The sequence below is a fragment of the Parasteatoda tepidariorum genome, chromosome 9 (assembly GCF_982258835.1).
Source record: "Parasteatoda tepidariorum strain Cologne lab strain chromosome 9, Ptep-v5.0, whole genome shotgun sequence".
Lineage (NCBI taxonomy): Eukaryota > Metazoa > Arthropoda > Arachnida > Araneae > Theridiidae > Parasteatoda > Parasteatoda tepidariorum.
Genome location: NC_141763.1, coordinates 35,962,548 through 35,987,677, shown reverse-complemented (window position 1 = coordinate 35,987,677; position 25,130 = coordinate 35,962,548). Strand labels below are relative to the sequence as shown.

The following is a 25,130-nucleotide window of genomic DNA, read 5'->3' as shown; positions in this document are numbered from 1 at the left end:
AAAGAGTTAATCTAAATCTACGTACTTTCATTCTTTTTTCATCGGCAACAATTTGACGCTCCCAAAAAGTTTGATTTGGTTCCGATGGTCCTAAATATCTTAGTTTTATCTCGTCTGGTTCTTTTGACACTAAAAGCCCAGTGTCAGAAATTTCAAAATTCAAGCTAAAAAATATATAATTATACATACATTTTTACTTTTATATTGATGAAAATATTTTCTAAAGGGAAAATATTCTTGAACCTTTTTATAAACGGAACAAAACATACTACAAATGGATTTTCTTCTGGGATTTGAACTAAGTTAAGATTATGCAAATATTTATATCAGGCAAAATTTATTAACAAGGCTTATACAATGGTTGGTGCGTAGTATTAATAATAAAAAAGTGGGTGAGAAAATTGTAATATTCATCATTTTTGTGCAATATGCGTACTTTGATTTCAATTACATAATAGTTATTTCCATTACCTTATGAGGGATGTCAACTGACCCACTTGCTGCAAAAAATTTTAAGTTCTACAGAATTGAAAGTGCGTAGAATTTTATTTAATTTGCTAGCATTTTAAAAGTCACGCAACGAGATAACTCACACAATATAGAGCAGTGTTTCCCAACGTGGGGCCCACGCCCCACTGGGGGGCGATTTGATTGTTAAGGGGGGCAATTAGAAAATGAACTCAACACGAGTTTAACCCTTTTGCTCCGGGCCATTTAAATGCAATGCCAGATTTCGGCGCCAAAATTGAAAGAAAAAATTTAATTTTTAAATAATTGCGTCAATAAATATTATGTGACTTAGCGATTTTTTAAGTGACAAACCTGAAACGAAATATCTGTTTACGGTCGATGGTAAAGCATTTGTAAGTTATTTAACCGATATCTTTGAAAAACTAAATATATTAAATAAACAAATTCAAGGAACAAATGGCCGAATTTACTACCGTTTATCGGTAGCTTCACAAATTCAACTTTAGTATAAACGGTAGTTTCACAAATTCACATTTAGGAAAAACTGTAGTTTCACAAAATACTTTTTCTTAGAATTTTATTTTTGTATCCCTTAAGAAACGATAAATACATATTTTTGTGTTGATTTTTTAATATAATTTTTAATTTTTCACAAATTATGTCTAAATTTTCACAAAATAGGTACCTCTCAGAATAACCTAGACAGACCCCTGATATGTTACTAGGGGGGCATACGAATTTTAGAAAGGCTTAGGTGGGGCATGGCACAAAAAAGGTTGGGAAACACTGATATAGAGTTTAATTAAGTGTACTTTTGAATTATTGTATGTCGTAGTTGACTAATTCGCAGCAAATCAAATTTATTAATACAATAATGTACGTTTAAACAGAACTTCTGTTATACACTTAAAATTTCTTTTCCCACAAAGCTGATAGAGCATCTGTATTGTAGTTCAAATTTGAATGTTTATCTTTCTTATAATTCTTTCCGATACAATAAATTTTGATTCCAAATTTTCGAAAAGCAGTAGATTATCAATTGCGACCGTAGATTGGAAAATTTATAAGTGAAGAGATATAGCTGAGCCCTATGTCGCTTAAAGAATGGTGGTTGCTGTAAACGGTGGAATGTTTAGATAGGATTATTGTTACATTTCTGGTGGTTTGAAATATTTTTGGATGTGTTACCCGGTTGAACACTGCTCCAGAAAGGGTTAATTGAAAGTATATAAGTCTGTATACGCAAAAACTGCACGACGTACTAATTTTAATTAACTGTATTTAGTACCGAAAACTTTGATCGTGGTTACCATTTAGCTAAGAAAAATTCAATAGTGGTAACAAAAAGGAGACGTACCTTGATTATTTAATAAATTTGTGACAATCGATATAGGTTTCAATGATTTAATGTAATAGTATTTAGCGAGGTACCTGCCTTGCGTCACTTGCCTCGTCATCGAAAAATATTTGCCTATAGGCAACGGTGGAATGATATTGAGAAATATACTTGTAAATAATAAAATGAATGATATGTACGGAAAAAAAATTCGATGAATAATGAATATAATATACAGGTACGAAAACGAGAAGTTCGAATGATATACATTAAATATTTACATGATCGAAAAAGGAGTAGTATTTACATATTTACAATAAGGATCGAATATATCGCTTTATGTTGCTTTTTGAGGAAAACATATGTGCCTTATCTGTAAACAGTAAAGTAGCATCTTGAAAATGGAATTTTAGCGCTAATATGAATTTACTAACACTGCTACAGTTCCAAAAAAATAAATAAATCAGAACACTATGGGTAGTTGTGTTGTATTTAAAATGGTGGGAAAATTAAAATTTAAACATTTTGTTATCTTCAGGGATAAATTGATTCTCACTTTTTAATTCCACGGTCCTTTTTTGTTATGTATTCCTTTTCAAAAATGCAAAAATATTTTATTTTTAGCGTGAGCAGAAAGATGTAGCTTTCTTTTCACACATCTTTTTAAAAATTATTATGATTTGTAGAATGTGTGTTGCATAAATGCATCATTAAACTGAAAAAAAATATGCCTAAGGATACGTTTTCTAACTAGATGATTGACTAGGGATGCAACATTTACCCAGAGTTATAACAAATGATTCCTGAAATGAAAGTATATGTATCTATATTTTGTTCTCAAAAATATTTATTCTGAAATAAAACATTTTTTTTACGTTTTTATTCTAAGTTTTTATAGTTCTCGGAGGAAATATAAAACTTTGAATGAATGTGTGAATCTCAAAAGGGTAAGCCCAATGCTGACGTTCAAATTTTTTTTTTTCAGCTAAAAAGCGATTTTGAAATAAAATCCATGTTTTTTTTTTCTGATCCTCCCCGTCGAAAAAAAAACTCACAAAAACGGGAGGAAGATTATTTCAATAAATAAGAAAAAAAATCTGAAGTAAGGGGTCGAATATTTTTTTATTTATTTCATTCTAACGAATTTCAGTTATTGAAAAGACTCGTTTTTAAATAGTTAGGTACAAGCAAGAAATACCACATACTAGACAGTAATTAAATTGAAAGAAATAATAATAAATATTAAAATATTAATTGTAATAAATAATTAATATATTAATTGTAATAATTGATAAATTAATTTTAATAAGTAGTTAATCGCTTAATAATTAATATTAATAAACACTAAAACAATTTTAATATTTTTTTTTATTGAAACATGAGTTGACCTATACTTTTTAATATATAATGAACCGATACGGGCACAGTCTAGAGGTGTAGTAAAAATTACAAACACGATAGTATATTTTTGCACTCTATATCGAAAAAAATTCTAGCTCTGTAACTTTTACTAATGTGCGTCGATATAAGCTCATTATACTTAGTTTCATAAATCTAACATGTGTATTCCCGTAATTTAATGTTTTTTTTTAAAAAAAAGTCTACTTGTTCTTTTAAATTTTAACTTAAAGTCTTTTTAAATGAAATTTAACAAAAAGTGTGGAGTATTTTGTATTTAATAAAAAGCATGTAATTGATATAATGAAAAATTGGCACTTTTCACAATCTGGTTCATTTTTTAAGTAGTTTTAGAAGATTACCTAAACCTTGCATTGCTATTAATAAATACTGTTATATTTTAAACATGAAATTAAACTATTAAATAAAAACGCTTATTTTTATTCGTTAAAATTTTATATTTATCAATTATTATTTTCCAAAATCTTTAAGGATTTATTACTGAGCAAATTTTGTGCTAGTTTTCTTATAAATTAGTAATTGAAAATAATCAACTAAAACTTGCATCAGTTTTAATATAAAACTGTGTTATGTTTTTAAACATGTAACCCAGACATAAGTAAAAAATGCTTTTTTTTTCATTAACATTTTTTATTTATTAATTACTCATTCAAAAGATGCTTAAAGATTCATTACATAACCAGGTTTGAGGTAGTTTTAATAAAAGAATCCTTAAAAACAACCAACTGAACAATTTTGTTCAGATTTTGTATTTATCAATCACTCCTTCCTAAGATACTTAAGGATTTATTACACAACAGGGTTTGAGAAAATATTTATAAAATAATCTATAAAAATAACCGAGTGAAATTTGCATCAGTATTAATAAAAACTGTTAGGTTTTAAACATGAAACCCAGACATTAGTTAAAAATGATTTATTTTTATTCGTTTGCATCAGTATTAATTTATAAATTTGCACGAACTGAAATTTGCATCAGTATTAATAAAAACTTTTGGGTTTTAAATATTAGACCCAGACATTGGTTAAAAATCCTTTTTTATATGACGGCATATTAATTTCTGCTTTATAAAATAATTCTTATCAGAATGCATTAGTGTCAAATATTTTCTATTAAAAGAGTAAAAGGCTAACTAATAAAAATAGGATAAAATATACAGTGAATATAGTTCTGCCAATATGATTTTATCAGCAAGGTTTAAGTAATGGAAAATCAATTTTCATATACCCTTCCAAGAGAAAAAGGAGAAAATTTTTTTTCCTTCCTTATACTTTTATTTTGTGGTGGGAACCTGAGAAAAATTGATTTGACCAGTGGTTTTCGCAACAAAATGCGAAAGAAGAAAGGGGAAAAATTCATTGGAACTGTTGCCAAGAGCAATAACTTCCGTCGAAAAAAAAAAAAAGAATAAATGTTACCCAAAGTTGCCCTGAGGTCTGAGGGTGAAAAGCAAATAATGTATATCAAAAAAGAAGAAAAGGTATAGCAGAAAGAAAATATATATTGGATGGAGAAATTTCCAGACACCTGTAACGCTACACTTATTTGCAGCTATTTCTTCCAAGATATTGTTACTAATAATTGAAAACGAAAGATAAACTGGCTGCAACTTTTTTGTTTTTTATTTATTCGTTATTGCTGAATTAATATAATATCAATTTTCTCCAAAAATGAATCATCACTCTCAGAATTAATCTGTTATGCATAAATCGAAGAATAACATTGGTGTTTGGTTACAAGAACAAAAAAGTTGTTGGAATACAACTAGATATTATTTTCATATTTTTGTATTACATGGATAGGTTTAAAAAGTAAAGTATTTAATATATTGGGATGTATTGGCCTAACGCTAATATAATGAGTGATTATTGGGTAATAATCATATGCTGATATATATATATATATATATATGTATGTATATATATATATATATATATATATATATATATATATATATATATATATATATATATATATATATATATATATATATATATATATTGGGAACAAAATTATTCTAAATTATATAAAATAGAACTAATATTTTCTTTCCAGTTTAACCCTTTCTAAGGCCGTGGTAAGTATACTTATCACCACTTTTTAAAGTCCTTGGTGAATTTTTTTACCACTTTTAATTTCGGTTTCCATTTGTTAATCACTTCAGCTTTCTTGAAGTGCGTTTGAATAAAAGTGGTAACCATTTATTAGTTTAAAAAAACGTATATAAATTATAAAATACATAACTCCTTTTGAAGTTTGTATTGTAGCATTTATAACGTTTATTTTATAAATAACGAAAAATAAAAGTCAATAAGTTCCTAATAGGTCGTGGTAAATATATTTTTCACCAAAAAAATGACATTAAATTTTAGATTAATTTTTTATTAGGTAAATGAGTTTATTTTCTTACAGCAGTTACTATTCTTATATCAATTTCAATTCCAAAAATACTTTACCTTTACTAAAAATAAATGACCCATTAAAGAGTTAAATAGAAAGCGATAGTTACTCTGCATTTCAAAGAATTAATTCATTTTTATTATAAATAATGTATATCAAAAAGAAAAGTTAGATGAAAAAAGTATATATATGGGGCTGAGAAATTTCCAGACATCTCCGTTGCACTTATTTGCATGGTATACTTAAATGGACAAAGTATACTTTGGGCTATGTGTGAATAAAACAAAATCAACAAGAACAAATAAAGGTAAAGAAACAGACTTACTACGGTTTCGGTTCTATGAACAAGAACCCTCTTCAGTGTTTAAACATTTTGTTTAGTTGATAATGCATATTAACCACACGGACAATTTCTACCTGGAAGAGGTGTCACAAAGGGTGAAAGCGATGGCATGTAGGTAGAAAGAGGTGTCACATAGGGAGAAAGAGATAGTACGTAGGGAGAAAGAGGTGTCACATAGGGTGAAAGAGATGGCATGTAGGTAGAAAGAGGTGTCACATAGGACGAAAGAGATGGCACGTAGGGAGAAAGAGGTGTCACATAGGGTGAAATAGTTTAGAATTATAGAGGCCATCTTCAGCTCTTACATCATACTCGAAATCCTCCATAGAAAAAAAACGAGTTTTTCGTGTGTTTTAAATGATATGAAGTATGCAAAATAAATGTCTACAAGCGCTGTTTAGTGTTATATTGCATTATCCAAATAACTGTCGGTAAAATATGATTTTGTTATTACTTAAAAAGGTTTTACGAATAAAAAAAATTTGGGGTTTACAGTACAATTTACGGGTTTGAGAGTATTGACACGGAAAGTGAAATAGTCAACATTCTACAAGTATCTTCGTTGCATGAGAACATAAGCAAGGAGCCCACACTATCGTATAAATTCTAACTTCTTGATAAAATTTATTCTTGTTTAAAGAACGGAATTAAAGAAGAAGATTAAAACAAATAAGAGAATATATATTTATTATGTAGAAGTGGATAAAGTCTAAAAATGATTAAGTTTATAGTAGCCTTAAGATAGATAGTTAAAATGAGCATTTTGACAGGAAATCAAAACTCTAATTAAAATAGCTTTAAGTCTCATATATTGATAAAAACGAAAGAAATTAACATAAAACAGCACTTTTTGATGGAAAAAAAATAACAAAATCTTAGCCTAATATCAAAAAGAGAAGGGTTGGTTAAATAATAATGCGTGGGTTTATGACAGATGCAGAAAATGTGTAGGTTTCAATTTGTTAGTTTTCTAATATAAAACTTTTTATAAGACGTAAAATTTAAATGAAATCATGAATGCTTTTAATATAATTTTTTTATCTATTATATTAATTAAAGAAAATACTTTACTTTTTTGAATAGATATATCTTACTTTTGCAGTAGTTTTTCAAGCTTTTTTGCTTCAGATTTATTCAAATTATCTTCTTTTAATAATAGCTCCACTTCTTTGACCATAGCATTCTAAAGGTTGAAGAACTTTCTGAATATTAAACAATCCATCAATTTAAGAAATATCAGTATTTAATCCTTATTTGTTTTTAGTTAAATAATCGAATTTTATTTATAATGATTTCGATGAATCCAATCAGGAAATATATTTTTAAAATAAAAAGTATTCGCCAAATTATTTTCATAAGAGCAAACGAAGATGCATCATTTGCCATATTCATAATGCTTAGTTTGCTTTAAATATTATATTAAAATTGTGTTTTTTTTTTAAAACTTCAGTGATAGCTAACACATAGTATTTTCATTCAGAAAAATTTGAACGTAAATGTACTGCATAAAGTTATTTTTCGAATTATTGCAAAATGTAAAACCGAGATATCTACTCATAGTTGCCAACTTGCACGGCCGTTGAGAAATAAATTTCTTGGTTGTAGCAACACTACCGTTTTGGCGAATTAAATCTTGGAATTTAAAATTCCAAAAAAAAAAAAATTTTTTTAACTACCACGACAAAACTACAATTTAAAAAACCATAAATATTAAATTTCAATTTTAAATATTTGTGTACTTAACGCTTTATATTTTAGAATTGCATTGATATGTCAAATACAAAAATAAATACAGTAGTGAGTTATTAATCCGTTTGTGTCGAGCATTTTTTTAAAAGATAATTACATTTTTTCAGAAAAGGAAAAAGCAATAGCACAAGTGGTATATTACTAAGATTAAATTTGTTATAACAGAAATAGCTCTGTCTACTACAATACATTAATAATATAAGTATTTATAATTGGATCTGAAACGAGGTATATTACTTTTTTAAAGTTTAAGTGGTAGGTAACAGTAATGTATAACCACGATATACCATAGACATAAGTACTACACATTTTTTTCAGTTGGTAGTTTTTCATATATATACCGCTTTTTGTGCCTGAGCATAAATGGGTTTAAGTTTAATTATCTTAACTATTTTCTCATGTTAACTAGCACTTTATATTTATTAAAATAATAATATATTTTTAGATTTAAATTATGTGTTTTATATTACTAGACGAATAGCTGGAAGTTAACTACAAAATAGAGATAATTATTCAAGACGAGATCTTACGGGCCAAAACTATTCATGAAATGACCATAATAGAAAAGGTAGAACAGTTCAAACTAGACAATTTTCTTAAGTGACTTTAAATGTAGATAATTTTAAAAGATAGAGTAAAAGACAAAGTTTTAAAAGAGTCAAAATCATTCTGGAAATGTCGAAATCAGTAATTTCTTACAATATTCTTATTATTTCTCTAACAAAATTCCTAAATCCTTTAAATTAGGAAAACTCCAGGTTTGGGCTTAAGTGAATCTGAAGTAGATGTGCAAAATCTCTGAGTGGAATATTTGCCTCACTTTTCTGACATAATAAAGCTATTATCTCAAGGAAAATCACAATAGAGCTTCCCAATATCTCGATATATAGGGCCCTAAAAATTGTGCAAGAATACAGAGAGCCGCTTAATTTACAACTGTCCACAAGAGTATCCGCATAATTTTTATTTTTCATCAGAATTTCGATAAGATAACTAGACAAACTTGCTTTTACAGTTTTTTCTCATACAATTTCACCTTCTTTTTCAATTTTAAGAATCCTTTTAGCAATTTATCTCTAAAAATATACCATAATTGGAATTATTTTTTATTATCAATTATTGAAATGTCATATTACCACAATGCCATACCATACACTAAGGAGCCCCCAAGGACAAGTTAGTTCGTAAGAACAATTAAACCGGTTGCCTAGGCAGCTGATATTTTAAAATCAGTTTTATAAAATAAAATTATAATAATCCTGAGCTTTGGATAGAATTATACTGCAATTTTTTAAAGAAATATTTCTCTTACAATATTTCGTGTTTTAATAGTCACCATTCAATTTTTTAACATCCTGTAACCAAAAGGGTCTTAAAGTAACTGCTGTTAAAACTTATTTTAAAAATGCTTTTAAAGAAAATATGAATTCATAAACAGTAAAATATTTACTCTCTTTTTGTAAACATCATTTGTTTTATCTTTGGCTTGTTGAACAAGAAAATTATGATATTTCTCAAGCTCTTCATCATTGGCTATAACATAACCTTTGCCTGATACGAGATTATGACGGAACAGCTCTCCGTACAATGAATTGCTGAGGAGATGAATTTTAGACATAGGTGAGCTTTACTTCTTTGATTCTAATTTTATTCAAATATCTCGATCTGTATCTTTAGAGACAAACCTTAAAAAACATTATAAAATAAATTATATTAATTCTAACTTCATAGAAGAGTTCATTTACAATTTTAGTTCGATGCTATCCAATTTGACAACTTCTGAATATAATAGTATTATTAACACTAGGTTTACGGGACGCGTCATTTTGAAGCATTTCGAAGTTTATAAGGAAAACTACAAAACCCGTTTGCATTTTTATTGAATCCATTGATCGAGGTAAATATATATTGAAGTCAATTTCCTTCAAAAGTGTTAAAATATTGAAATACTCTTTGTGGTTTTAGACGCGATCATAATTTAGACAAAATTTTAAGTAAACATGCAAACATCACATCAATAATAAATAGGAATGTACCGACAATACTTCGATCCGTTATCCGATATCGTTATCTCAAATGAAACAAGCGACAAACAATTGTGGCCGATAAGCAATAACAGAAAGAACAAATGCAGAATGTCAATTGATTGACATTGATTGTCAATTGATTGATTTTGAAGGTTTTAGTTGCTTAGTTCGAGTATTGAAAAATAAAATACTAAAATATTTCATAAATATATATCTCCTATTTAAATTTTTTTTCCTTAAAGTATATAATCACATTGCTTTCTAAGTGCAGAGATGCCAACTGCTCCGGGCACGCCAAAATAATAAAAAAAAAATGGTAAATAACTACTAAGTAAATTTTGCTTCAATAAAGTGGTGAATTATATAAGCCTACGAATTATTTACAAATAATGGTGGGTAAAAATCTACTAAATTGAATTTATTAAACCTAGAATCGCAATTGATAAACTACCTCTTTAAAATATATATTTGCTGCCCGGAGAAAGTTGGCATCTCTGAAGTCCTGTTATATGTATTCGTTCATGCCTCGAATACATATAACAGAATTATTATTCGTTCATGTATATAAGAAACGTCCGTAAACCTAGTGTTAAGTATATATTATATTAAGTATTTGACTTGGATAAGTATTTCGTTTATACATCGTTACCTAACTATAACGCATGTTTAAAACATTATTATCTAAGAATATTATTATGTAGTACTATGTTTAGTTTACGTTTAAACAAATTGCACGCAAACTAAACTTGAGATGAAAAAAAAAAGAAATGTCTGATAATAAAAACAAAAACATCTTCACACTATCTGGAAACAATAATCCGACACCCAGTTGTAAGGTACGGGAGAGTCTTTAAGTTTATATTAATATAGGTTTGTGTGTGTGTACCACGGGCGACCAAAAACTCAAACTATGATGACTAATAAAATTCAAAATTTTATTAAAAAAATATTAAAATGAGCAACTTTTTCTAGCATATTTTTATCAGTTTATTATTATAAGGGAATACAAAAACTTTTGGCTTAATATGAGGTTATTCAGATTACCTGTTCACGAAGCGAACACTTCATTCTTTCATCTGGGTTGAGTCCTAGGTCGACTTGGACAAAATGGCATAATAAGCAGAACTCTACGATTCCTCTATGGATCTCGAAGAATTAAAAGATCTAAGAGAGAAGTTTGGAACACTGATGATGGAGAAAAGAAACAAACTTCAAGCAGATTACTTCACTAAGGTGTACAATAGAGCCTCCCGAGTAATCGCAGACTTAATGCTTGGCTGTAAAAAGCCAAAGGAGCCCGCTCCCATCACAACATCTGATATTGCCAACCCTGATACACCCCAACCCCAGAAACTGAAATAGTGCCTGAGCCCGATCCCGAGCTGATGGAAACACAAGTCCCAGATTCATTCTCAACACCCAGCATATTGACTGAGGAACAACATCAGAGCTCCATGGAAATGGAAACCACAGTAACTCCGGCTACCACCGAAAAGAAGAAAAAGAGAATCAAAACTTGTGTCAACACGGCGATGCAAGTCGACCTAGAATCCGACGGCGAAACCAACAGCCCAGATCCAGTTATAGTCCCCGCTACCCCTGCGGACCCAGCACCAGCGGAGAAAGGGGAAGAAACCGAAGCCTCGGACCCTCCCACTCCAATTACATCATCTAGAGACTCTTCATTGAGTAAAAAGCTCAAGACCCCTATAAGAGGATTAGATATAGATACCGATTCTCAGGAATTGGAAAAATATCTCAGAAACTTCAGACTTTTGCCAGAGAAGATAGTTCAACTTAAAAGAAGGAGTGGTCAGGCGCTTCGGCCCCTCCCACTTTTTCTGGTCATCCAATCAGACAGCAGCTCTACCAGGAAAATTTTCGACATCAGCTCAGTTCTAGAAAAGCCAGTGAAAGTAGAACGCTTCCGAGGAGGAAGATTCCAGATCCAGTGCTACCGATGTCAACAATTTGGATATACGCAACGAAACTGCCCTGCAACCAATCCTGCTTGCATGAAATGCGCCGGTGCACATCTTTCTTATCAGTGTACGAAGCCTAGAACTACTCCGGCTACCTGTGTCAACTGTAATGGTGAGCACCCAGCCTGTTTTACGGGTTGCGGTGCAAGATCCAGGAAAGCACCAAAAACAAGAAAAGCTCGTCCCGTGAAAACCACCGACACTGCCACCAGATTTTTGCAGCTCTTCAAGGAGATGAAAGAACTCTTGAATGACGAGGAGCTTATTAAGCTTCTTCGTTCTCTTCTTCCAGAATCCCAAAACTGATTTTGGACTCACTTTCTCCCGGGATTTTCCCTATCCTGATGTCACAGTTCACCGCTGTGATTCACTTTTATTTTATCCCATTTCTTACAGGTACATATGAATTCTAGTTTTACGACCTACCAGAATCGACGAATCAGTTGGTAGCCCTTCGGGCCAAATACTGAGATCCTACTAATATCAAGCACCATTCTCTTTTGAGTGAGGCAAGCCAGTCAAGTATCAATTCTCTTAATTGACGCATTCTTTATTCTAACATAAAGATTCTTGCACAAAGATTTAAATTCTTTCACTGTATATTTCTTACACGAAGACAGGCATAAAGTCATGTAGAACATAAACAAACTAATCATGGATTGAAGTTGCCAGGTACACAAAACAAAAGTATATCATGGTTATAATATCTACATAAACAAATAATAAATCTAAATTAAGTGAAAGAAGTAGACGAGGAAGAATTATATTTCAGCAAATTCAATGTGCGATACGGGACTGTATTAATTAACTTTCCGTTAATTAACATTCTAACTTATGTGGAAAAACTTAGCTCAACTTTAACTCGCCATCTTGCTTATAAACGATGATCTGGCGCTGACGTCATGGATTAAATGTGTGGGTATTCGTGATATGCAAGTGGGTATTCGTGATATTTCTTGAAGTGCAAGTACCCAATTCTATTTCATTCTACCTCTGAACGTTTTCCATTTAATAGTTTTTAATGAGTATTACTTATTTTCAAAAATATTTAATTTAGAAAAAAAACCACGCCACACCTTTGTTTAATTTGTATTTTACAAAAATGATAGGATAAGAAATAGTATACTGACATAACATACGTGGCTTAAACTGCTACAATGCAGTAAGTTCGTTATTTCCATTTTTTTAAAATATATTTAGCCATAATCTAGAATTAATCTTTATTATAAAGAAAGGTTATTGTGAGATATTTATTTATTAATTGATGTTTAATAATAATAATAGTTGTAGTAGTAGAATAACAATCTAAAGAATTAGGCTAAAAAGATTCTCTAAAAAAATTAAGGTATTACGCTAAAACAAAAAACCTTTTATTCTCAAGCCAGCGCATAAATTTGTGTTCTGAATAAGTGTTTCTTAGTAGGTAATGCCTCTGAAAGGTGTAAATAAGTAAAAAAATACGTTAAGACCATTAATAATGTAAGCTTTTAAAAATTTCCTTTCGAAACACTGTCAAAAGGTTACCTTTAAGCTCCTTATCTAGCAAATGCTACACGTGTCATTGAACTAAAACTATTCTTTTTGTGCGAAGAGCAGTTCCAAAATAGCTTGCCTTTGTAATCACGGTTGATAAACAAGATTAAATTTTATGCTGATGACTTTCTCTCAAAGTAAAAACTAAAGTTGTTAATAGCTAAAATTTATCCTTTGTTTAAGATTCACGAAAATGTGCATTGCTAAACAATTCTGGCTTAAATATTAATGCCTACAGGGTTTGTATGCACATGGTAAAAATTAATAACTGGCATTAATTTTATTATGAAAAAGCTGAAAATTTTGTAATAATAATTTCCACTATTGAATTAAAATTTCTTCTCCGTCACCTTCGCATCTATATGTGTATTTACTTAGAGACAGAAAATAAAATATTCTGGTAGTTACAAAATTACTAATGAAAAAAAAAATTATATTAATATAACTACCACTTTTCAGTTTTTACCAGGTAAATCCTGTATTTAGTTTCCAAAAATCAATCATTAACAGCCACCCCATAGACTGCTGAACACAAACTGTCTTTTATTTTAACTTTTTATTCTATTTCATGATGTATGGGATATGGGCCTTCTGCGTGGCCCATGTGCCCAATTGTTTATAAAGAAAAATCAATCATTTATGCAGCAATAATTGCCATACAACAATTAATATATAATCAGAATATGTCACTTAAACTAAAGAAGATACTGTACACAGCAATGATCCGCCCAATACTTACCCAGAGATGCCAACTGCTCCGGACACGCCAAAATAATTTAAAAAACGGTAAATAACTACTATTTAAAATTTGCAAACATTTGAATAATTTTGTTAATTTCTAAAAGGTTTAACATGTCATAATTGTAATGAAGTGGTGAATATATAAGCCTACGAATTATTTAGAAATAGTGGTGGATAAAAATCGACTAAATTGAATTTATTATACAAAGAATCACAATTGATAAACTACCACTTTAAAATATATATTTGCTGTCCGGAGCTAGTTGGCATCTCTGCTTACCTATGCCTCACCTGCCTGGACAACGATACCTCAACATCTACTGAAGAAATTAAACCAATGCCAAAATAGGATCCTTAGAAAAATAACCTGTGCAATATGGTTCATCCGGAACACCAATATGCACGCGAACCTCAAAATACCAACTCTATCACAGCCTATATACAAGCTAAACGCAGATTTTTTTTGACAAAGCCATAGAATGTAAAACAGCAAATTTTAATGAAATCTTTAAATTTGAAAATTATATCAAAGATAAAAACTACAGACCAATAGCTGCACATTTCACCTCCGACGCCTTATATCATAACTATCAAAACAAATGATCTGAAAATAACGTTTCCTGATGCTGATACAATTCTGAACAATTCCAAAATCAAACAAACACAGTTTAGAGCAAGCTGCTCATTTTAATTTTTGATTCCTTTTAGTTATTCAAGCAAAGTGCTTGAAACATTCATAACAGCAACTCCACTGCCTGCTTACCTCAATACTCAACCAAAACAGTGTTAAAATTCCAGATGAATGGGATAGGGGTCGCTTCGCGGCCCAGGCGCCCAATAAAATCAAAACACTAGGACTAGGAAAAATCAATCATTTACCATCCGCATAATCTCAGAGAATCGTTAGTGAATCATCGATCTTAGTGAAATCTTAGTGGATCAGTATATAAACCATTCTTTAGAGCAGATGGAAACAGCATCAACAAAATTACAAAATCTGAACTTTCGAAACTCTTAATATTTATTTTATTAATCATATAAAAAATTTTCAATAGACTTGTTAATTCATTTAAAATACTCTCATGGTTTGTATAATTTCAATCTTCAACTGTTAATGTATCAAGCAAAGTGTTTGAATTCTTGTATAGCTACCACAATGATGCTAAACTCAATATGTTTGTAACTCAATGTTTTTAATATTTCATGATGTAAGGGATAGTGGCCGTTGCGCGGCCCAGGAGCCCAGTTTTATTAAATAACGCAAAGCAAGCAAAAATCAATCACTGTTTATTTGCTCTAGAGCAAATATCAGATTAAGAGGTTTGGTGCCAACTAACGAGAGCAGGTACTTTATCACATACTAGATTGTCGTCGTCTTTGCTAATTCTTTCAATAATAATTGCAATCTTTTTACTTTTGCAATCTTTTTTTAATAGTAATTTGCAATCTGTTTTACTTTTGCAGAAAGCGAAACATTTAGCAACCTTACAGCTGCCGCATTTTAATTATTTCCCTTTCTTGATTACATATGAATCAAGGTTGGCACAAGTGACTAAAAATGCAAAATAATAAAACTCAAAATACTACTAAAATACAATAAAATTAGCAATTTTTTGTTGCATGTTTTTTCAGATTACTATTGAAACGAATTCAAAGATTTAACTTTAAATATAAATAATTTGAAATGTAAACCATCGTTGTAGTTACGATTAATTAATTATGGAAACAAAATATATAAATAAAACGAATTGACTATCTACCACTTTATGCATTTATCGCCCTATTAGGCGATCTTTATAAATCTTTAGTCTTAGATTAATTATCCATGATGGTAAAGCTTACTTTTATACTTTAAAATGTGTTTATGCAAAAAAAAAACTGGTAGTAAAAACAATTTGAAACTTTATGGATTTCTCTGTGTAATGAATTCGGATTCATATTTATGTTACTAATAAATTATGATTGAAAGAATTACACTAAAAAAAGCTAACATTGAAACATATTAAAAACGCCTTTTCTTTTTTTGTAAAACGGAACCATTCCGATTAAAGGGAGCTAAGTCATACATTTTAGTTGAAACTATATTCAAAAGTCACTTAATCCTTTATAGGGCCATCTTTAGTAATTGTAATCTTTTTTTTTGGAATTAACATATTTTTAAGACCATTTTTTAGTGGGAGAGTGCCTGAATTTCTAAGATTTTAACAACTATATAATAAAATTATCGGCACATCAACTTCTGTGTTTATTAATTTATATATTTTGTATTTATAACTACAAAATTACTATTACGAACAGATATTGCAAATATATATATATAATAAATGAACGAACACCTAACGTAACAAAGAAAATAGTTCCACAGGGAAATAAGCTTTCTATCGACATTTAAATGTTAATGAAAATGGTGAGAAGTATATTCTTCACGGCTTATAAAGGGTTGAACAACTATGACCCCTCATTTCAATTAAAAAAAAAAATTCAGATTCGCATCTTAAACTTTTTTGATAATGTCTATTGTTCGTATAATAAAGTGATTCTTTATGATTAAATTACGAAAATGCTTCCCAGGTGACGTAAACTTAGCAAACGTCGAATTATAATTTTTAATTTGATGTTGTACGTGTAGCGCATTTATGCAATTTTCATTATTTAATTGCTGTTTATATGTTATATAATTGCAAGTTTCAAATTTTATTCCATAATGTTTTTAAGACAATGTCAAAAAAATTTTAGGGAAATAATATATTCTAGTAGTCTTTAACTAGTAAAAATTTAGTTACATTAATTATAACTGTAACAGTTCTAATTAAAATTCTCCGAACTAAACAATTACGTAAACGCCATCTAGTGACAATATTGTCAGTCCATTTCCAGCTACTAAACTGTTAAATCGTGTCCATCTCCGTAATACCAGTAAATGTTTCATTTTAGTTATTATTATTTATATTAGTGTATTTCTTTGTAACTGACTTGTGCTCTATTTTATGTGTTTCAATAAATTAAATAAGAGCTGGTCGGATTTATAATTTCTAGTACGAACATTTACAAAACTAGTAAAACTTTTTAGTTATTTTTTGTTTTGGTAAGCCGTATCAATTAACACATTGCCTAATATTAGCATATTAAGTATATATTACATTAACAGCAGTTTAAATTAAGTATCATTGGCGTAAATAATAGTTTGACAATTTTTACGCCCCCAACCAGAGCCGGATTATACCTTTCGTAGGCCCTAGCATAGCCGTTTTTGGGCCCTCCCCTCCTTCCCCCACTCCTCCCCTCTTTTCAAAATATATGCTAAAATTTTCTTGCATTTTTTTTTTTACATTTTTATTGATATGGATTTTAATTTACAAATTTGTTTATCGAACTTTATCTGCAATACCGACATACTGCCGATATTAGATGAATTTTCACTATTTTCAAATTTGTATGAACATAAATCTGCACAAGAAATGTTGAAGGCTCAAATTAAAGATAAACTTGTGAATACTTTTCCTAACGTTCACATTGCATTAAGAATATATTTGTCGATTCTTGGATCAAATGCAGAAGGAGAAAGATCTTTCTCCAGATTAAAATTGATAAAAAATTATTTGCGTTCAACAATGAATCAAGATCGTTTGGCATTGCTCGCACTTATGTCTATTGAATACGACATTTTGCGCAGTTTGGAATTCGACAGCATAATACAAGATTTCGTTGAATCCAAAAATCGCAAAAAAGTAATATATTAGATCATAAGATTCTGCAAAATAATTTATTACCGAAAAATATTATATTTTTATTTGTATCTGCATAATTTTGTGCAAAATACACTTGCTGTTTTTAAAGCTAAATTATTTTTGTCAACAAATTTTTTTCTCCCAAGTTTTTCGTAGGCCCCTGAATATCGTAGGCCCTAGGCACGTGCCTAGTGTGCCTATAGGTTAATCCGGCCCTGCCCCCAACCCAAAATGGATAAGTACCCTTTTTTTAAAAAAAATAAATTTTGTAGCACTTAAAAAGTTGTTCATTAATTAAATTAAATCTTTCTTAACCCTTTCGCTCCAACTGTCACAAATACATACCAGCATAAAACCGTATCAATCAAAGTAGTTCTTCAGTAGTTTATTTGTGGGCTGGATTATAATCGTTTGATTTCTTTCTTTCACCATTACTTTAGTTCAAAATAAAATTATTTAGTTATACTTTGAACTAACATTGATTATATATATGATTAAACTAACAATAATTAAAGTAAAAGCAAAGTAAATCTGTCAAATTAGCAACGCCTACATTTAAGCTACCGTTTTTTATTTATTTACATCCTGATTCTGCTTTTGTACGAATGCTTTTATGAATCACCCGTCCCCGAGGGGTTAAATATCTTATTATTAATCATAAAATGATTTAAGTAGTTTTTAAATGAGAAGATGAGAAATGAAAGTGTGGTAAAATCATAGAACACGTTATGTTCTTGACTAGATTTTGAACATAGTCACTATTACCAATTTGACGCTTTTACTTTTGACTAAAACCAAAGCAATAATTTAGATGCAATTAACTTACATCGCAATAAAAACAAAACGGACAATAACATGAAATGTATCATAATCCGTCACGGAATGTTAACTTTGTCGGCTCTAATATGAAAATAATGTTTAATAAACATCACATTAAAAACAAAATAAACATTCACATATGAAATATATTATTAACTGATACAGAATGTAAACTTTTCGGTCTCCATGTTATTGCTAATTCCCGTGAGTACCGTATACTAGATTTCTACCAAAACTTTCTTTAAAAATAAAAATAACCGGAGCGTTAGCATTTTCACTTTCTATACCTTAGTAACCATATTTTATTCTGAAATTTCAGTAAGTAAACAAAAACCGAAAATGTCATGAATTTCTTATTTATGTGGTTACTTTTATATATGGCTTTAACGGTAACTAAAACTGTTTTGAACTTTGAGGAGTAATAAATGTTATATAAACTGCAAGAGAAGTGTCAAAATGTTTAAAGGTTCACACAATTTTGTTTACAAACATGACCCTTTTATTTAAAACGTATTTATTCTTTCTTTTTTAAAATTTTTTTACCATTCATAAATCACCTGAGAACATACCTAGAGAAAATACCTCTGTTGTTTTCAAATCGAAACATAATAATTACGAAGGTTTTGAAAAAGAAAAAGGATATTAACAAGGAAAAAAATTACACTCATGTTTATTCAAAACAACGAAAAACAAATAGCATTTCGGATAACAACGAAAATAATGGACTCAGGGACTTATTTTTTTCGCCATTTTGTCTTTAAGCGTAAAATATATGAACTCTTATGTTTTAAGCTTCCTTTTTCGCCGGAAAGTGGAAAATATATTCATCTATCAAAAGGCTGACAGGAAAAATGACTGGACCGGATCGATTTTATGATACGCGTGCAGTAGAAAATCTCCTAGAGAACGATGTCTTCTCTAAGGTATGGTTAAAATGTACCCTGGGAAAAGGAGCGCTAAGGACATAAAACTCAATACTTACGCTTAAGTTTTTTTTATTCTGGTTCGTAAAGTCGCTATTTGAAAGGAAAAATTTTGTGACGCTAGTGTCTGGAGAGGAAATGATGATGACTTTTGTGTTTTGAGAAAGGAGATTTCTGTGCTATTAAAGCAGCTGATTTTTTAAAAAATAGAAATTCTGTCTTGTTTATTTTTAGTTTCATTGTCTCCAGGAAGTAGCGTTCATGAATTTTTATTAAAAATTATGCTTGTGTGTACTTTTTTTATTTTGGTTACAGAGGAATATATTAAGGAAATTTTATTATGCAATTGAGGATTATTCGGAAACTAGCACCTTTTTATTTTACAAATTCAAATAAAAACTAATACTAAGAGTACATTCTTTTATGCTTGAAATTGGCTAAGAAATTTATTCGTATCAAAATTTACTAGTTTAATAACTTAGTATAAATATGCTAGCTTAGGAAATACAAGGCGCAATGTCTCTTAAGTTTAAAAATATTAATGTTGAAAATATCGGTCAAGTGTGTAACGGGCAATGGCCTTTAATCCTTGGTGGTCTAATCTACATTCCAACGGCGTTTAACAACTCGCTCTCTTTTTCAAAAACCTTTTTCTGGGTTTTAGTTTATCGCAATTATATTGCAAGCTTTTATTAGTTTCATTTGTTACCTGAACTAAAAAAGTCAAAGATCTAGTTTTTTCATTTTATTTAAGAAAATAAAAAACAGGAGAGTAGGTTGTTAAACACAGCTGGATTGGGAAATCGCTCCTGTCCTAATTTTTAAATCCAATAGGGAAGAAACTTGGAAGTGAAGAGCTAATGTAAAACCAGTGCTGGTCTCTGAATTATGCAAAAGCTAATGGACGTTTTAATGCCACGGTTTAGTAATTCTGATTTTCATGATTATTTATTTTGCACTTGTTAAATAAGCTACAGCTATAAACAAAAGAAACACATGATTAACTTGTTGTCCTTCTAATATTATATACAATTATAACTCTTGCATTTTTAGGTAAAAATTATTCTTTTTGTTTCAGGATATATAGGCTAGAGCAGAGGTCCCCAACCTTTTTGTACCTAAGAGCAAATACCAGAATATCGGTCGAATGGCGGGCACCATTTATTTTTTCAAGATAAACTTATAGTTGATAGACATAGTAATAATACATGCTACATATAGGGGAGAGTCGGGTAGCCCCGCCCAGTTAAGGAGTATTGCTTATATTTCTGTCTAATATTGAGTAATAATCAATATTTTTGTATGTTTCTATTGTTTTATCATCTAATTAAATAATACAAAAAGAATAAACCAAAAAAAGAATAGTTTAACTTTAAAAAATAGAAATTGAAAAATTTGACTACTGTATTCAACAAATTTTCAAAACTATTATTTACCATGTTACCAGCTGCATAAATACTTGAAACTTTGAAAATAATCTTTTTTTAATATAACAATTAATGTCCGATGACCCATTGACCTGAAAAAATATTCTATACATATGAAATTGACAGTAGGCGGGGGTACCCGACACTCCCCTAATGCACAAAAAATTTAATTTTAAAAATTAATTTACCATATGAATATAAATAGTATTAATATCCTTGTGTAAAATAAATTATTGCTAAATTGCTTTCAAAACATACGAAGCATAAAAATTATTTATAAAATATATGAAATGCAGTTAATGTGATCTTAATTGCATTTCCCTGGCCAGCGCTTCATAATTGGGAGAATATGATGAAATTCCTGCTCGCAGGCAATCGTCAAGGTGTTCATCTGTAAGTCGGGATCTATATTTTGATTTTATGATATTCATTATCGAAAACAATGATTCAAACAAGTATGTGGAACCTAAAAACGACTTTACTTTATATGCTGCTGTGACAATCGAAACCCCCTGCCAACGCCATCTATGAACACTAAAGAGACTCAAATAGAGCAGTTCTAAGTTAGTTTAACTCCATCTCTCGAACCGAAAACATGTAGGTTTTGAATTCACCCCCACTTAAGTTTTGTTTTCTCCCTGATTGTATTAATGCTTTATTTTGTGTTGTTTTGTGACTTGTAACTTACAATTTTATGTCCTTTGTCCCATTAAAATTCCTTAATCACACCGTTGATTAGAATTCTTTGAGTCGCATGGCACCATACTGCTCCTTTTAAGAATGGAATTTATTTCAGTCAACTATATTACAGAATTTCTCATCTGATATAATAGTTCTGAGGATAATGTCATCCTGAAGATCCAAAACTTCTATCTTCCCTTCTTCTCGCCTTACTTGAAGAAATTCTGAAATGTATGTTGCTATTACGGTACGTATATTTGGTTGGTAAAAGGATTTACAAAAAAGGTGATCAAAGGCTCGATTATATTAAATTGTTGATAGCGCTTTTTAAATTGATCTTGAAACGTTGATAAGCCGATTTCGCTGTCCCTATCATTTTTTTTATGTTTGGAAAATGCACAAGAGACTTCATTTTCAAATGTGATGTACACAAAAATAACTTATCTCTGAACGAGCCCCTGTCATTCTTGCTATATGTTTGTCCTTTCCCTGCAGCTCCAAGTTTAAATTATTTAGTTTTTCCATTATGTCGGTTAGGAGAGATAAATCTGCGAGGCAAAGAGGATCTCTTAACTCTAAAAATATTTTATTTGAAATATAATTTTTTATTTCTTCAATTAAATGTAGAAATCTATGAAGTACTTTGCCTTTAGTTAGCCAGCATACTTCAGTATGTATTTGCATAGCATTTTAAGGGAAAATAGAATTATTTTATTGTAGAGCACAAGCAGCGGGCGCACCTAGATCGATCGACGGGCGCCATGGTGCCCGTGGGCATAGGGTTGGGGACCCCTGGGCTAGAGTGTGTATTGCCAGGCAAATTGACAATGGACCAGAAGTTTGATAAATATATAACTTTGAAAAAAACACCTATAAAATTTAATTAAATTATGTTAAACGGAAATAAATTATTCTTAAAATTACTTTAATCTATAAAATTACACTCTGTAAAGTGTTCGAATTTCTTTTCAAAAAGTAGTGAAACTGATTTTATACATCAAAAATTTTGCTCTAGGAAGGATTTAGAGGTTAATTAATGGTGGAAGTGTATTTATTTATTTATTTTTAAAAAAATGTCGAAATCTCAGTTCCTCTACTATAAAGTTACATAAAAATTTGTATGCTAGAATCCTCGTAAAAAGAAACGAAAAAAAAAACTGTTTTTTCTTATAAAGGGGATTGAAGTTACTTTTAAGAGTTAGAGAATTTTTTTAAACTGTAATCAATCATATTTAAGTTCTGGAAAGTAAGAACGGGATTTAAATCACCAAAAATCAGTTTTGTGGCCACCATTAAGTTTCATACTTGTGAAACTAGAATGAACACTTTCTCTTCTTTTTTTAAGAATCGCTTGGAAACTTCATAATAGTGAATATAGAAATCGTTCCTCTTTTTTTAGATACACTTTAAAACCACACATTAAAAGCAGTTATTTCAGAACACCCTGCATAGATTAATTAAATCTTAATTTATTGTGCAACTGCAATTTGAATGATTTTAGGTCTTCATTTATATAATGAAACACAAGACATTTGCGTCAAGTCAGCATCAAAACATACTAAACTAATGCATTTAAACAAAATCTTTGAATCTAAATTATAACTAATTGGAAAAATTACATACATATTTTAGTCCAAAACTTAATATCAAATTTTGTATAATTTGTACTTACACAAGACTAAATTAATAGAATACATATAAATCTGATTTTATTCCCAAACTATTTCTATTTACATTAATTAAACGAAACTGTCACGTTAGCATGAAAATCAATTTTCAGCATTTATATTCAACATTGTATTTTCTAGTAACTTTTCCAATCAGAAAAATTATTTTCTTTATTTTTCCATTCCTTAGAGAATACCTTTACTGTAAAAACTGTATTCTTTGTTTAATATTGTGTCTAGACGCGGTATTTAAAGATTTTCTTTTCTAGTGGAAGAAAGATTAATCTAAATGCGAAGCATAGTTTCCCTCATTCACTTGCATGCATTTAAATATTTTTGCAGCGTATGTAGAAGCTACATATTCTTTTGGAAAAAAATTAAATTTTTTTAACCTTGAAAATCCTGAAAACCTCAAGAATGCATCGTATTTAAAGGGTAGTATTTATAAATTAAATAAAACGAACTTTAAGTCTTTTCCTTTTGGGAATTAAGATTTTGGATCTCAGATTTAATTATAAGGACTAATAAAAGGAATCTAGGAGCCGAGGTGGTTCAAGGGATAACACGCTCGTCGCCATATGAGGTGACCAGAGTTCGAATCCCAGTGATGGCTGGTTGGCACGAATTACGCAACCGGCTCGCACTGACCATAGTGCTGACGTAAAATATCCTCAGAGGTAGCGTAATCATGGGGTAGGGTTAGAGTCTTATTGCCGTCACGCTAACTGTGGGGGTTTTTCGAGGCTTTCCTCTCCACGTTAACACAAATGCGGGTTAGTTCCATCAAAAAAGTCCATCACGAAGGAAAATTTCTCCCAGTGCTTCATCCAGGAGTTATGTTTGATTCAAAATTACAAGGCTATAGAGTAAAACATTAGTAGTCGTAAACTCAAAATTGGATCGGCTGTTCAATCGATAAAATAAACTAAGGAATCTAAGATGAGATAATTCGTTTTTAAAGTAGGTATGATGTTTCATCACGGGTGCAAGCAACTCAAAAACAGATGTTTTATTCCATTTATTTGTAGTAATCAAATTTATTGAAATATTTAATTTTCCTAACATTCACTTTAACTAGACAATAGTACAACAGAGTACCTGTCCACTTAGTGGACATTTTATCCCTTCTTAGTCCTTTTGCCACGAGATTATTTGGGGTTATAGTTTGTTATCAAATGGATCAGAAGTAAGCAATGACTGAGATGTTGACTTATGATTAAGTTTACAATTAAGGCTTGTTGTTGTTGACGTATGGTACAATTAAGGCTTGCAATTAACAGTATGACTGACTACAGTGTTTACAAAACAGATAAAGTAGGGGGACACCATAAGGATTGGGAATTGCATGACCGGAAATCTTATCGTACGAAAATAATTCTTGACATGGGTTATAAACTTAAAGCGCCAAGCTGGTAATGTTGTAACCAGAAATGCCTTTAGCGCAGAGTTTCTTAACCTGTGGTTCATGAACCCCTAAGGGGTCCATGAGTCATATTTTGGGGGTCCGCTGACTACTCCTAATTTTAAAAACGTTTGGAAGTCTACCCATTGCTTGTAAAGCGATCTATGGCAGCTATAATTCCGTTTGCTACGGTGTATCTTTGCGAAGCGGAATTTTCAACATTCGTTACAATAAAACAAAACATCGAAATCATTTGAATGCTGAACATGATATGCTTTGTCGAACACTATCCTCCAATTCAATTTGTTAAGTAAGGAAAAGCAGCAGCAACCTTCATATTAAAAATTTCAATAATAAAAATTTTGTATACTACTGAAATAATAAAATTAAATGTTTTCTAATAATGGATGGTTTTTGCAATTATTTTTTTCATAGGGGGGTGGTCCGTGACTTCTTAAAAAGTTTTAAAAGGGGTCCATTA

At 30.2% G+C, this 25,130-nt stretch overlaps 1 protein-coding gene across 1 annotated transcript in view; it reads right to left on the bottom strand.

Moving 5' to 3' along the window:
* Positions 1-19,698, bottom strand: part of LOC122269948 (uncharacterized) — a 31,015-nt gene extending 11,317 nt beyond the window's left edge. Inside the window, exons 1-4 of the mRNA XM_071186751.2 lie at positions 19,532-19,698; positions 9,170-9,404; positions 7,065-7,153; positions 26-164 (exon numbers count right to left, since the gene is read on the bottom strand). Coding sequence (XP_071042852.2) covers positions 26-164; positions 7,065-7,153; positions 9,170-9,337 — 396 coding nt within the window. The 5' untranslated portion in view covers positions 9,338-9,404; positions 19,532-19,698. The remainder of the gene's footprint in view (positions 1-25; positions 165-7,064; positions 7,154-9,169; positions 9,405-19,531) is intronic.
* Between the last annotated feature and the right edge of the window lie 5,432 nt (positions 19,699-25,130).